At 53.2% G+C, this 13,985-nt stretch overlaps 1 protein-coding gene across 1 annotated transcript in view; it reads right to left on the bottom strand.

Moving 5' to 3' along the window:
- The window catches only part of CSMD2 (CUB and Sushi multiple domains 2), a 669,690-nt gene that overhangs the window by 288,196 nt on the left and 367,509 nt on the right, over positions 1-13,985 (bottom strand). The window contains exon 12 of the mRNA XM_060142710.1: positions 12,691-12,803. Coding sequence (XP_059998693.1) covers positions 12,691-12,803 — 113 coding nt within the window. The remainder of the gene's footprint in view (positions 1-12,690; positions 12,804-13,985) is intronic.

The raw sequence follows: 13,985 nt of genomic DNA, 5'->3' as shown, positions 1-13,985 counted from the left end.
CACGAGCCCAGCCGTTCCGCGGCATGTGGGATCTTCCCGGACCGGGGCACGAACCCGTGTTCCCTGCATTGGCAGGTGGACTCTCAACCACTGCTCCACCAGGGAAGCCCATGGGAGCTGTTTTGACAGCATCCTGGACTGGGCACAGGCAGAGGGGATGGGGAGAGGCAGAAAGACTTGGGAGGTCCAAAGCAGGAAGAAGCCACAGGCCACACTGAGATTGAGCAGACAGGGGATAACGGGGAGGCAGGGGCTACGATGACTGCAGGGCTTGGCCTGGGTACTGGGTTGCTTTCATCTTCAACATATGTGGAGGGAGCAGGGCTGGAGGGTCACTTGGCACCTCCACGGGGACAAACCTAGTAGAAAGGGGCTACGTGGGTCTTATGCCCACGAGGAAAATCTGGTCTAGAAATACAGAATTTGGATTCAGCTCATCGAGGGTCATGAGAAGAATGAGTCCACCCAAGGGGAGACATCAGTCCAGACAGAACAGCTAGGGACACTGCAGGGACCAGCAGAAGGCTAGTCTGAGATCCTGCAGGGAGCGGAGCCCTGGAAGCTTAGAGGAGAATGAGTTTCAGGAAGGAGACCAACAGCATCGAACGTGGCAGGGAAGTGTAGAAAGGACTGGAAAGCAGGTCAGTGAAAGGCGCTCACTGGATACTGGCAGGAGACTGAGTGTGATGATGGGGCCGGCCCGGCGCTGATGGGAGAAGAGGAAGACGATCCGGGAAGAGTAGGTGACTCATAAAGAAGGCATTTCTTGGAAGTGAAGCAATAGGGAGAATTCAGGTGGCAACTTATGAGGAATATGGCCTTGAGGGGGCAGCTGAAAAGGCTTTTTAAGGTCGAAGAAACTTGACCATAATTAAATGCTAGGGGAGGGCAGAGAGAGAGAGAATATGAATGGATATAACTGAATGAGAGACACTGGTTAGCTGAAATGGGCAGTGACAGCACGAGGCTATGGAGAAGCAGGAGCCCAGGGCCCAGCGCATGCTGGGGGGCTCACCTTAGAGACCAGGAAGCTCCCCTTCCCTCGTGATGCGGGGCAGAGGGAAGAGGTGATCACAGCGAGCTTTCAGGTAGGAGAGCGGAAGGTTGAAGGAGATCTTGTGATGACACAGGCTCTACTTTCCTAGTGGAGGAGGACGAAGTGTCATGATGTTTGCTGAAGGTGAGGGACGGGTTGTGGGGAAAAGGATGCAATGTTGACAAGAACGTCTGCAACAGTCACCTGGAGAAGAGGAATCATGGCTGGAAGGACTGCCATGCACCCTGGGTTCCATGGAGGGTGGAGACAGCTCATTTACAGGGGTGCTGCCACCGAGCAGGGCTGTGTGGCTTGTCCCAGATCCCTCAGAACCTGGAAAAATGGCAGGGCGGTGGGCAGGGAGTCAAGGATACTGTTCAAGGAATGGCTGATGTGTGATGCAAGGGTCTCAGGCTGAAGGAGGAAGGAAGTGAACAGAGGAGGAGCGGGGGAGGGGATGGGGATGTAGAGGCCAAGAGAAGGATGGTGAATGGAGTAGAGGGAGGAACCAGTGTGGGAGCGGAAGGGACAAGGGGCCCCAGAGCAGGTGGGTGGAGTGAAGGCTTCAGAGGTGCCAGAGAGCAAGGTCCGCACTGACAGGATGGGAGAAGGCTGAGAAACGAGAGGCAAGGTGATGGCGAGACCCAGAGTGGAGAGGAAGAGGCTGGTGACATCCATGAGGAGGGTAGCGAGTGGCAGAGGTGGAGACAGTCTAGGTCAAAGGGAAGGGTTTGCACATAGGTGGAACAGCAATGGAGAGCGAGTGCACGAGCCCACGGCTCAAATGTGAAGCTCACGGGGCCTGTGGACAGGAGCTGCTAGTGCTGGAGAGGGCTCCTGGGTAGGGGCGACCTCGGGGAAGTCAGGTTTAAGGGTGCACTTGGCAAAGAGGGCCAAGGCATTGGAGAGGGGCATGTGCAGACCATGGAATCAGGACCAGGTCGGGGGAGAGGAAGAACAGAGCAGGATTGGGCTTCCCTGGTGGCGCGGTGGTTGAGAGTCCGCCTGCCGATGCAGGGGACACGGGTTCGTGCCCCGGTCCGGGAAGATCCCACATGCCGCGGAGTGGCTGGGCCCGTGAGCCATGGTCGCTGAGCCTGCGCGTCCGGAGCCTGTGCTCTGCGGCGGGAGAGGCCACGGCAGGGAGAGGCCCACGTACCGCAAAAAAAAAAAAAAAAAGTGGACAGGGCTTCCCTGGTGGTGCAGTGGTTGAGAGTCCACCTGCCGATGCAGGGGACACGGGTTCGTGCCCTGGTCCGGGAGGATCCCATGTGCCGTGGAGCGGCTGGGCCCGTGAGCCATGGCCACTGAGCCTACGCGTCCGGAGCCTATGCTCCGCAACGGGAGAGGCCACAACAGTGAGAGGCCCGTGTGCCACACACACAAAAAAGAACAGAGCAGGATGGTCGAGAGTTTGAGAGCTCCCTTCAGGAAGCCAGCGGGGCTGGGGGCTGGCTCTCAGACACCCTTGTCCTGGTCTGGATCTTCCCTCCAAGCCCAGCGCCAACCCCTGCTGGGGACACACGGGAACCAAGTCCCCTTGCCCTCCTGCAAGGGGACTCTCTGGGCTCCACAGCCCTGCCTGAAAAGGCATGTGACCTTGACCCTTCTGGCCACCCAGAACTGCAAATCCATAAGCCAAATTCTGACTTGGGGGAAATCACGCGTGCAGCTTCCTGTTATCCTGCCTAACAGAATTCCCCTCTGTAAGTGTTCATCCTTCCCTCTCCCTCCTTCTGCTGACCAGAAGCAAGGCGAACACAAGATGCATGCTTCAAACACCCTCAGAATTCCATCACGACTGGGCTCTGCATACTCGCTTTCCCCTTTCTCCGCTGTTTTATTCCTATCGTCTGTGATCAACCTTACTGTCTTCTCCCCAGGGTTTTCAATTTGTGATACCAAATTGGAATCCTCTTTTATGACAATGTCTGTAGAGAAGGAACTGCTTCTCGTGTCTGTATAAATTCACCACTGGATGTGCTCCAAGAAGAGCAGCGCCGTGTAGAGGGAGAGGAGGGTCTGACCATGGGCTACGATTTGCTGCCTTTCCAACCGGGAGGGACTTCATTTGTTCCTTCACTGATTCACTGTTCCCTCAGCCCGGGCTGCAGCTTCCTCTCCTCCCCAGTGTCACATGGCCGACTGCTCACGCCCCAGACTTTAGCTTAAGACGTCACCTCCTCAAGGTGCTTTCCCTGACCCCTCTTCTTAGATGTTTCCCTTTTCCTTTGCTCTCTTGGCACCCTGGTCTTTTTCTTTGTAGCACCGATTGTAAGTATTCCTCTATTCATTTCATTAGCTCCTGCTCTAGACACTGCATGTATAGCGGTGGAAATAAGGGCAAAAATCTCCTCTCTCCTGGAGTCTACTGTCTGTTGGGGCATCAGGGACAACCTGGTTCACCATCTCAGCCCCCACTGGTGCCCTGCCAGCTGCCAGGTGGCTTCCTCGTTTCTCATCTCCCCACCCACTGGAAGGGAAGCGCTATGGAGGCAGGCGTCAGTTATGTGTTGATCACGTAGCACAGCGTCTGGAGCGCAGGGACCATGCTGCTCAGCATGTGAGCACAGCTGATATGTGTGGCACGGGGAGTGTGTCCAATGCCACGCTCAGTGCTAATGATACAGAGCTGCCTGACACGGGGCCCCTGCCCTTGGACAACTCACAGTCAGGTGGCTCTAGAGATAGTTACAGAGTAAATGATGCGGGCCGGGACGGGGTGTGTACCTGACCACACAACCCCTGGGGGCGAAGGGGAGGCAGCTCCGGTCTCGGGCTGCGGCTGGGGGAGGCAAGAGGCTTCATGGAGGTTGTCCAGGCAGACACAGGAATCAGCCTGGGTTCTGCCCTCCCCTCCCCGTCACAGCCCTCGCTAACCACCTCCTGGCGGTTCCTCCTCCGGGACATCCCTGCACCCTCTGCTCTCCATTCTTCCCCTCACCGCCCAAGTCCACCCCTCTCAATTCCTCACCTGGGCATGGCGTTAGGCAAGAGCTGTTCCCCTGCCCCTTCCCTCTACTCTGTCGTATTCTGCAAAGCAGCACGAGATCGCTCAGGAACAAACATCTGATCATTAGTGTGCCCTGCTCATTGATTCTTCCACGGCTTCCCCAAAATCCACGGATGAAAACCCCAACTCCTTGGCGTGGCAGGACCTTTGCCTGCCCCTCCCGCCCCAGCCTCCTATTTGTCCATCTCCGACCTTGAGGTTCACCACAAAATGGAGCCACGGGCAGGGGGCAAAACAGCGCGAAGGTGAGGACTCTGAGCAAGTCCCGGATCTGTATCCTGGCTCTGACACTAAGTAGTAGACCTTGGGTACCTTTCATACCCTCTCTGAGTCTTAGTTTTGTCACTTGTAATACAGAAATGGTAATAAGAACAGCAACCTTGCAGGGTTGTTTTCAGGATTAAATGAGTTTATGTATGTAAGACAACTGTCCAAATGTCCAGCACGTGGCACGTAACCAGGAATCAGGAGGTGTTTCCTCAAGGTCATTATTGGCCCATTGCTGGCAGAGCCCAGCCGGCTCTCAGGTGGCTCTAACTTGGTACCTGCTGTCCTTTCTTCCTAATAAACACCCTCCACTTGTCAACTAGACAAAGAATCATCTCTCAGTGTCAGCTCAAGTGCTTCCTTGGGGCTGTACCCTTGAGTCACCCAGGCAGCCTTAGGAGCTCTCTCTCTCTCTCTCTCTCACTCCCAGCCCCCTTGGACAATTATTTATTTCTTTATTTTAATTCTGGAGAATAGTTAGAAGTTCAGTGTGGCAGGATGTGATGATGAAAGGAGATGAGGCTGGAGAGATGGTCTGGGAGACCGTGAAGAGCCGGGATCAGCTCCTTACAGACGGGGGCCCCACCCCTACTGCTCTTTGTACCTCCAGAACCAAGCGCCGTGCCTTATGCATCCTGAGCCCTCCAGACCAATTGCTCAACCAGCACAGACTCCTAATGAGTGACCAGGACAACTTCGGTGCATTAAGACGACCTCTGGGCATGCCTGGATCTCATGGATTTCCTGGGAACCACATCCCACTGTACGTTTCTACTGATGATGGGAAGGGCACAAGCAGGCAGGAGACAGAGGGCAGTTGTACGTGTATCTCTGGGAAGCTGTGCATCGTTCTCTGCACACAATTTTCATGAATGGGATGGAGATGTGGGTGGAGGAAGTGGGTGACATTCGTCCCTCCCATCTCTTTCCTCCCTCCCATCCCTTTCCTCCACCACACTGTCATGGGTGTGTCACAGACTGAAGGAGGTTGGGAAACAGGGGTGAATATGGTGAATATGGGGTGAAGACAAACATGCAGAACATCCAGGTGCCCCCAGGCTGTCTGTATCAGCTCCAAACTGGAGCTTGCCGTTTGCAAAAGCCCATGTATTTAAAGAGCATATCTCATTGACAGATGACTTCCTGCCAAATTTTAAAGGTGCAGCATCCTTCGCTGCTTAGCACCCCTGGCCTCCCGGGGGCCAAGAAAGACTCGTGTGTAGCGTGGGTCCCACTGGGCCTTCCTGCTGCCTGTATCTAGCAAACCTCTAGGTCCCAGTGCCTGAGGAAGCTTTAAGGGTATCATGGAAACTCAGTGAACATCTTAGAAACATGCCTGGTGTCATTCCTGGTTGAAGATGGAAAGTTTGGGCCTCTGAGCTTATGGGGATAAAGTAAGAAGAGACAGAGGTCCTGAAAATTGCAGACTGGAGGCTGAAAATGGCCATGTGCTTAACGCTCTGATTGGAGGAAAGGCAGGGTCCAAAAAGGAGCAGAGTCAGGATGCTGGGCTGCTGCCCTTGGTCTCCTTTCAAGCTCAGCTCTAACACCATCTGTTTCAGGAGGCCTCCTGGTGCCACCAGAGTTCAGTTCTGGAGAAGGGGAGGCAGGCACCGCCTGCAGAAGGCTAGACTTGGCCATCTTCCCCCTACTTGCTCTCAAACTTCATTCTGTGGAAGTTTTAGCTTCAACCCTAGGCAACCCTAGGGGATCAGGCTTTCTAAGTCAACCTGTTCTCTCTGGGATGTTGACCAACTCCTTTCCATCCTATAAACGAGTCTTAGCTTCAGACACCAGCTCCTCCAGGGAGCCTTCCCTGATGCCCTCAAGTAAGGTTAGCTGCCCCTCCTTGATATTTCCCCATTTTCTCATACTTCCTGGACTCTAATGAAGACAGACTAAGACTTGGGTGAAGGCACAGATTGTCTTGTTATCCTTGTATCCCGCTGTGGTCTGAACAGTGTCTGTAACATATAATAGGGGCCTAGATGATGTTGGATACACAGGGGACCTTATTTCCAACACGAGTCCCCTGGACTACTGGGCATCCTTTCTGCGTGATCTCTACGGCCCTGCTTCTCCATATCTCCAGGGTGAGGGTCCCAGCTCCTTCCTCCCTTAGGCCGGCCTCCGAGATCTAGCATTAGGCTTCCAGATTCCAGGCTCCAAGTCAGGAAGTGAAGCGACTCTGAGATTGATGCTAAAACTTGTTAGCAAGTTGTATGTAATTTTATAATGTTTCTGGTAAGTGCTAATTGCCTGTTCCTTAAATATTTCTTATTCTGCTGGGAAGCAAAGCAATTGCAAATATGAATGCTTTCCTACAGCTGGCTGCCCTCAGGGAGGGGGCCTGAGTTTCTAGGTGCCAAAGACTCAGATATTGACAGAGCTGGAGGCCCCTCCCCCACCCTGACCTGGGATTGTGACAAGCATGATGAGAAGTATTTCTGGGAAATAAATCCCTCAACTTTTCCCACCCAGGACCTCAAACTTTTAATGGGTGGTGGGGGGTGGTGGTGATGATACTGCAGTGCCACCTGCCTGCTCTAAGGAAGTTTTTCTCTACCTGAACAGGGGCAGATGGGGTATTGATGCTGATGGGGCCAGGTATGCCTGGGGGTTTCTGCCTTCAAATGCCTCATGCCACCTGTGGAACACATGCATCCCGGCCACCCTCCCATCCCTGAGCCAAGATGTCTGTCCTGCATGGAATTCCCCAGGAGCTGGGCTAAAAGAAGGGCTAAGATGGGGGTGGAGATAATTCTGAAGCTTTGGGCCATGAGTGCAGGTTAGAAGAGCTGCAGGACTAGGGAAGCAGGGGAGGGGATCAGGCTTTTAAACCGAGTGTGCCACGCCCCACGCTGGAGGCTTCACTGCACGGAATCCTCGCAAGGCCCCTGTGAGATGAATGTTTATCAGCCCTTCTTCACAGATGAGAAAACTCAGGCTCAGGGATGTGGAGGGATTGGATGAAGATCCCACACAGAGCCAATGGCAGAACTCGGTTACAAAGCGGGTTTGTCTGACCCCAGAGTCTATGGGGACAGTGAAGAATGTGGGCTCTTGGCACCCGAGTGCCGGGAGGTGGTAAAGCGGGACGAAAGGGCATTGAGAGGATGTAGAGGAAGGGTGCCCGATGGTGCCAGGCACTGGGCTACGCCCCGTAGGACCAGATAGATCAATAAACTGCAATCTGCCTAGAATGGGCTAATAGCAGCCAGCATTTGGCTTGGAATTACCATCATTGAGGGCCTTGGATGCCACACGAATGACGACGCTTTATCCTGAAAGCAGTGAGAAGCTGTCATTAAAGTTCTGTGGTTTTTTGTTTTTTAAGTAGCAGGGAACTGTGCCAGCCTTGGATTCTAGGAAGATCACTGAGCTGCAAGAGGCAGATGGGTGGGGCTGGGGGAGGGGCCTGGAGTCAGGGATGCTGGGGATGCTGGGCAGGAGGACTGTGTGGTCATCAGGTGAGAGGCGATGAGGGCCTAGCCACGTCAATGACAGAGGGGCTGGGGCGCCGCAGAGGGGGAACTGGCAGAATCTGGGGACTGAGTCAGAGGTGGGAGAGGGAGGAGGAGGCGGAGATGAGGCTGAGTGATGGTGTGGATGGTGGTGCTGTTCACTGGGATGGGGACATGGGAGCAGGGGGTGTGGGGGTGGAGATGGAGAGCTTGGTTTGGGATGGTGTTAATGCACTGAACGTTTGTGTCTCCCCCAGATTCAGATGTTGAAGTCCTAACCCCCAGTGTGGCTGTATATGGAGATGGGGCCTCTAAGGAAGTAATAAAGGTTAAACAAAGTCCTAGGGTGGGGCCCCGATCTGATAGGATTAGTGTCCTTATAAGAACAGACAACGCACTCGCACTCTTCTTCTCCCTCCATGTGCACACACCGAGAAAAGGTCACGTGAGGACACAGTGAGAGGACAGCCATCTGCAAGCCAGAAAGACATCTGGCAGCCATCTGAAGCCAGCCCAGACCAGAAACCAAATCAGCCAGAACCCTGATCTTGAACTTCTAACCTTCAGAATCGTGAGAAAATAAATTCCTGTTATTCAGGCGTCCCAGTCTACGGTATTTTGTTATGGCAGCCAGAATAGGCCTAAGACAGACGGGGTGGGCTTGAGATGTCCGAGGGGGAAGCTATGTAAGATGTGTCACAGCTAGACATGCAAGTGGGGAGTAGATCTGAAAGTCACCAGGGTTCAGGCTGAGGTTGAAGTCATGGGAGTAGATGTGATCAACGGTGGAAGGTTCTAGAAAAAGAGGATGAAAGCTGAGAGCCTGAGAAGTGCGTGCGCTGAACGGGCAGTGGGGAGCCATGCAAGAGCTTAGGGGGAGTAGCTAGGAGGGTGGAGGGGACCTAGAAGGCTGCAGGGAGAGAAGCCCAGAGCAGATGGGAAAGGGCACAGTCATATCGGGGCCTCAGGGAACTCGACCACCCACTTCTTCCACAGAAGAGGGCATCTCGCCATGAAGGTGTGAGACCCATGGGTGTCACCCTCAACAAAGGTCAAAGGTGGAAGGACAAGAAGGGAAAGGCAGGCCCATCCTGACATTTAACCCTTCCCAGGCTCTTCTTCCCGCTGAACGAAGTGCTAACTCCTTACGAGGCCTTGAGGCCCTTGGTGACCAGGGTCTGTCTTCTGCCACGTCTGCCTTCACACTTTACACAGTGGCCACCATGAAACACTTCCTTTCCCAGCCAGTCTGGGGAGTGAGGGTGAGGCAGGGGCCTAGGACCGGGGCTATCAGAGCAACCACGGGCCACCTGGGGGACAGGCACGGAGCCACGTGGCCCGCAGAGGAGGGCACAGCCCAGAGTGGAGGGCAGTGGTCATCACGGAACTTTCTCAGCTCCCAGGGGATAGCACCTCTGTGCCAGGCACTGTGCCAAGCGCCTTCGTGATCTCATTTCATAACACTGCACAGCGATGCCATATAGTCAGCATTATTACCTCCATTTTATGAGTGGGGAAACTGAGGTTCAGAGAGACCGTATAACTTGCCTAAGGTCACACAGCTGGGGCCAAGCTGGGATTCACCAGCTCTGGTCCAATTCCAGAGTCTGTTCTATCTTCACAGAAGCTGCTGCCTCTGTGCACAGAACCCATGTAGCCCCTGTGGGTTAGTGAGGGGTCTAAACGTCCAGACTCGCTTCTCTCTTCCTATTTTGTCATGGTTCCGAGGAGAAGTCCGGCCCACACCTAGTCTGTGACCAGCAGTCATACAGCGTATGTTTTTAGGCCAAGTCTATGTTGTCTTCTATTGTCGCCACAGTACCTAGCCTCGTTCTGGTCACATAACAGGAGCTTAATCAATACTGGCTGAGTGAAATGGCCAACCTAATCCCAATCTCTAGTAACAAGGAGCCCAGGCTCATGACTTATCTGACTGGGCTCATGGCCCACTTGACTGGGGCAAAGCTTCGGCTTCTATAAAGATTTGATAAGGAATTGAAATTCTGTAACTTTGGGAGGCTCCCAGTATGAGAGAAAATCATGGGCCTTCAAGCTACAGAGACCCAGCGTCGAATCTTGACTCTGCCAGGTCCCACATTTCTGTGTGGCCCTGGGCAGGTCACTTACCCTCTGAGGCTCTGATTCCTCTTCTACAGAAGAGCAGCCATCGTCACATAGCTGTGAGCACTGCATGGGATGAAGCGGTACTATTCAAACTCGTGCTTAGCTACAAATCCCCTCTTAGAAGAAGGTTTACAGGAGGAGATGGAGGCAGGGTCAGAGGCCTCCCTGCTGGGCATCCCCTATCCCACCACCTTGGTGGTCACCGAGGGTAGCCCAGGTCTTTGTGTGACAGTTTGAAAACCCTGAGACAATGAACACGCAGCTTCTGGAACATAACAGGCTCTCAACAAACGATATGTCCCTTTCTTTTCCAATGAAATCACACCAAACAAGCCTAACTCCTCTTCCCCATAGAACTGCCCTTCAAATATTTGGACACAGCTCTCAAGTCTCCCCTGAGTCCACTTTCCCCCGAATAAACATTCAGGGGGCTGTTAACCTTGCTCACTGGGCTTGACTTTAAGTCCTCTCCTTATCCATCTCAAGCTGAGGTCCCCACGTCTATGCCCAGTTCTCTGACGCCTGATCAGAAGAGAATAAAGCAACACTGACTCCCTGGGATAAATTCTAGTAGCTGATATTTTTGAAACTTCAAACGCCTTGATATTTATTCCCACTTCATCTTATCCTGGTAATTGAGCCAATACTCCACTCCATCCAGATCTTTCTGCACGCTGTTTGCTGACTGCTGTACCATCAGTCCTCTCAAGCTCATGTGACTTTTGTCTTATCCAAGCCATGAATAAGATATGGAAAGATTAGGGAACGTGGATGGCACAGAATCATTCCTCCCCACTTCTGGAAACATTCACTGCTGAACATCTGTAGAAGTTCTGAAATGGGGAAACCTTAGAAACCTTTTGAGTCTACACCCATTCCCATTTCCAGAGCAGTGAGGGCCAGGGCTTGGGCCTGAATCAAGGTCTCCTGATTTCTCGTCTGGGGCTCTTTCCATTGCCTCACAGCTGCGTATATATAACGATGTTCCAGAAGAGCCCATTCACTTAACTACCTATGTACTCACTCACCACTCACCTTGTAATTTGCAACATTTTAATTTTCACATTCTTTATCTAAACTTAATCTTCACAGAAGCCCTGTGCCCGAAGGTGTATTATTATGTCCATTTCACAGATGAAGAAACAGAGCCCCAGACAGGCTCCCTGACTCACCATGGAGCTGGAAAGTGACAGAACCAGGATTTGAACTCAGCACGTTGTCACCCAATAGGTGTTCTCTGTCTGCTGTCCTGTCTCACTTAGATGCATGTTTCCTACTCTTCAAACAGTACATCCCTCATCCTTACCCCAGTGGGCCTATCATGGTTTGACAGTGTTCCTGCAGGAAATGAGGGCCAGCCTCCCGTTATGAGTTGAATAGTATTCTCCAAGAAGATGTGCTGAATCCTCACCCCTGGTCCCTGTGCATGTGACCTTATTTGGAAATAGGGTCCTTGCAGATGAAATCAAGTTAAGATGGTGAGCCCTTAATCCAACATGACTGGTGTCCTATGAGAAGAGGAGAGACACACGGGGACGTGTGACCACAGAGGCAGAGATGAGAATGATGCAGCTATAAGCTAAGGACTGCTGGCCACCAGCAGGAGCTAGAAAGAAGCAAGGAAGGAGTCTACCCAGAGTGTCAGAGGGAGCGTGGCCCTCCTGACACCTCGAGTTCAGACTTCTAGCCTCCAGAACTGGGAGAGAATAAACTTCTGTTGTTAAAGCCATCCAGTCTGTGGTGCTTTGCTAGGGCAGCCCTAGGACACTAATACATGTCCTGTGTACCCAGTTTGGTGACAGAATCCAGGTCCTGGTACAGGAAGAGCCTTTGGTCCACTGGGTGTGAGTCACACTGAGCAGAGTGAGAGTCCTTTGGACCCTAAATAGTCCTGTGTAGAATGATCACGTCTCCGAATGGGGTGAAGGACGCTTTCTCTCCCCCTCCACTGCCTCCTGTCTCTCTAGTCATTTAAAAGACTTAAAGCTCCCTTTCTCGATAAAGCTTTTCCCGATGCCCCAGAAAGGACGGCTGCCCCTTCTCTGTGCTCCCATTCGTTCTGTTTGCTGCAATTATCTTGCTTTAATAATAGCTCGTTTGTTTTCTCCTGTCTTCCCATGATAGCGCAGGCCCCTTGCAGCGAGGGCCTAGATCTGATGCATCTGTTCCCGCAGTGCTGGTCTAGGGGCGGATACCCAACAGGGCCTTCACAAATGCTCGGGGGATGGTCTCTGCTCCACCTTCTGTGGGGATCTGCACTAGCAGGCATCAGGAGGCTTGGCAGTGCATGGAGGGGTGATGGTAAAGGTACCTCTTGGACCCCAGACTTCGCCGTTCCCTTAATGCCTGTTCCCACCAAGAGATGCAGGTCACCCGCGTCTGTACCCTCCTCAGGTCACCACCGGTGTGTGTCTGTCCCTAGCCCTGTGCACATAGTCACTCATCACTATGACACCCAAATAGGGTAGCTTGGGAAGCTACTGTCTCCAGTCTAAAGATTTTATAAAATAAGCAAGGCTCAGAAAGTTTATGGGGCTTTTCAAAGGTCTACATAAGCCAGGTATGAACCCAGGATGGAACTGATGTGTGTGACTGATCCCAGATAATCCTCAAAACAGCCCAGGAGACCCACTGGACAAAGAAGGAGGCTGGGACTCAGAGAAGTTGAATAACATGCCTAAGGAGAGGAAGCTAGTGCAGGGCGGAGCCGGGATTCGAACCCAGGGCTTGTTGACTCCAAACCAGACCCCAAGCGTCTGACTCATTGGCTCCCCAACAGCAGTTACCTTCGTAAGAAGCCTTGAAGCCCAGGGAGCTGCCACTGCTGTCGGTCTGGAAGAGGAGCCACATTTGATGGTTGGTGCTGACAATGAGGTCTGGGACCGACGTACCTGTCAGGCTGTCAGGAGAGAGAGATTCAGAGGCGTGCACCCCACTGTGGCACCCCAAAAGAATGACGGTGTGACTGACGACATCTAAAGGAATATCTAGGTGCCAGGCCCACTCGGGCAGGTACTGAGCCCCACAGTGTTTCTGGCACTGAGCCCGGCAGCACGTGCTCACGTGCTGGGAGACTCAGGACCACTCCCCTCCGGCCACAGGCAGAGCCTGCATCTCAGCCACGACTCCCCTGCCCAGACTCCAGGGCTTGGAAGAGAGGTCTGGGTCCTCACTTGCACAGGGGAGGGATGGCTGGAGCCAGATCTAATCAAGGGGGTGGCTACACCCCTGCAACCTCCTGTCTTTCGTGTGAACTGTATTGCAGAAAAGACACAGACAGAAACCCATTTCCCCAGTCGGAACCCAGCCAGTCCTTTTAATGAGGCACCTCTTTCCACTCCAGCATGAGAAGTGAGGCTTAAAGCGCAGCCACCAGCCTGGGCAACGCTCCTTCTGAAGAAGAGAGTTTAGGCACGGAGAGGATTCTGATTCAGCTCACATCTACCCAAGTCAGACCATGTCCCTTTCATGATCTTATTTAATGTCCCCAGTAGCCCAGTGAGGTAGAGGTTGTGTTATCCCCACTGTACAGATGAGAAGACAGAGGTGCAAAATGGGCAGTGGCTTTCCCAAGGTCAGCCTGCTGGAGTGGCAGAGTCAGAGTCCATGGCACAGCCTGGGGCTCCTAGAAGAAACCTGGCTTCCTTTTTCTGCTGGGACCAGACAAACTGTCAGCACAGATGGGGTGTGGAGGGTTGTGAGGGGGTGGTGGGATTAACGGACCCTAATCCCTGCTCTACCCTGGGGTCTCAAAGCTTGAGGAGGGCTGTTGAGGTGGCCGCAGAGAGGGGATCGGTACTCTGTGAGCACCGTGCCGGTGGAGCGGGGAGAGACCACCTGGGATACAGCAGCCTGGTGCGTGTGACATCCCTGGGCTGGGGGCTCTGACATTCTGTAATGAGTAAGGATGGACTCCAGGGTGGTGGTGAGCAAGGGTGAAGACCAAGGCCTCTGCTCTTCCTCTGTGTGACCCACTTATGACAACTAAGGAACCCAAGGATTCTGCATGTGTTTCCCTTTAGTTTTGATATTGATGTTGGCCTAAAGAGATCTGAGGGTGGCGGGAGAGCCCCTGGGCTGC

Source organism: Lagenorhynchus albirostris, chromosome 2, assembly GCF_949774975.1.
Source record: "Lagenorhynchus albirostris chromosome 2, mLagAlb1.1, whole genome shotgun sequence".
In the NCBI taxonomy this organism is placed as follows: Eukaryota; Metazoa; Chordata; class Mammalia; order Artiodactyla; family Delphinidae; genus Lagenorhynchus; species Lagenorhynchus albirostris.
The sequence above is the reverse complement of the archived record's forward strand: the minus strand, read 5'-3'. Positions and strand labels throughout refer to the sequence as shown.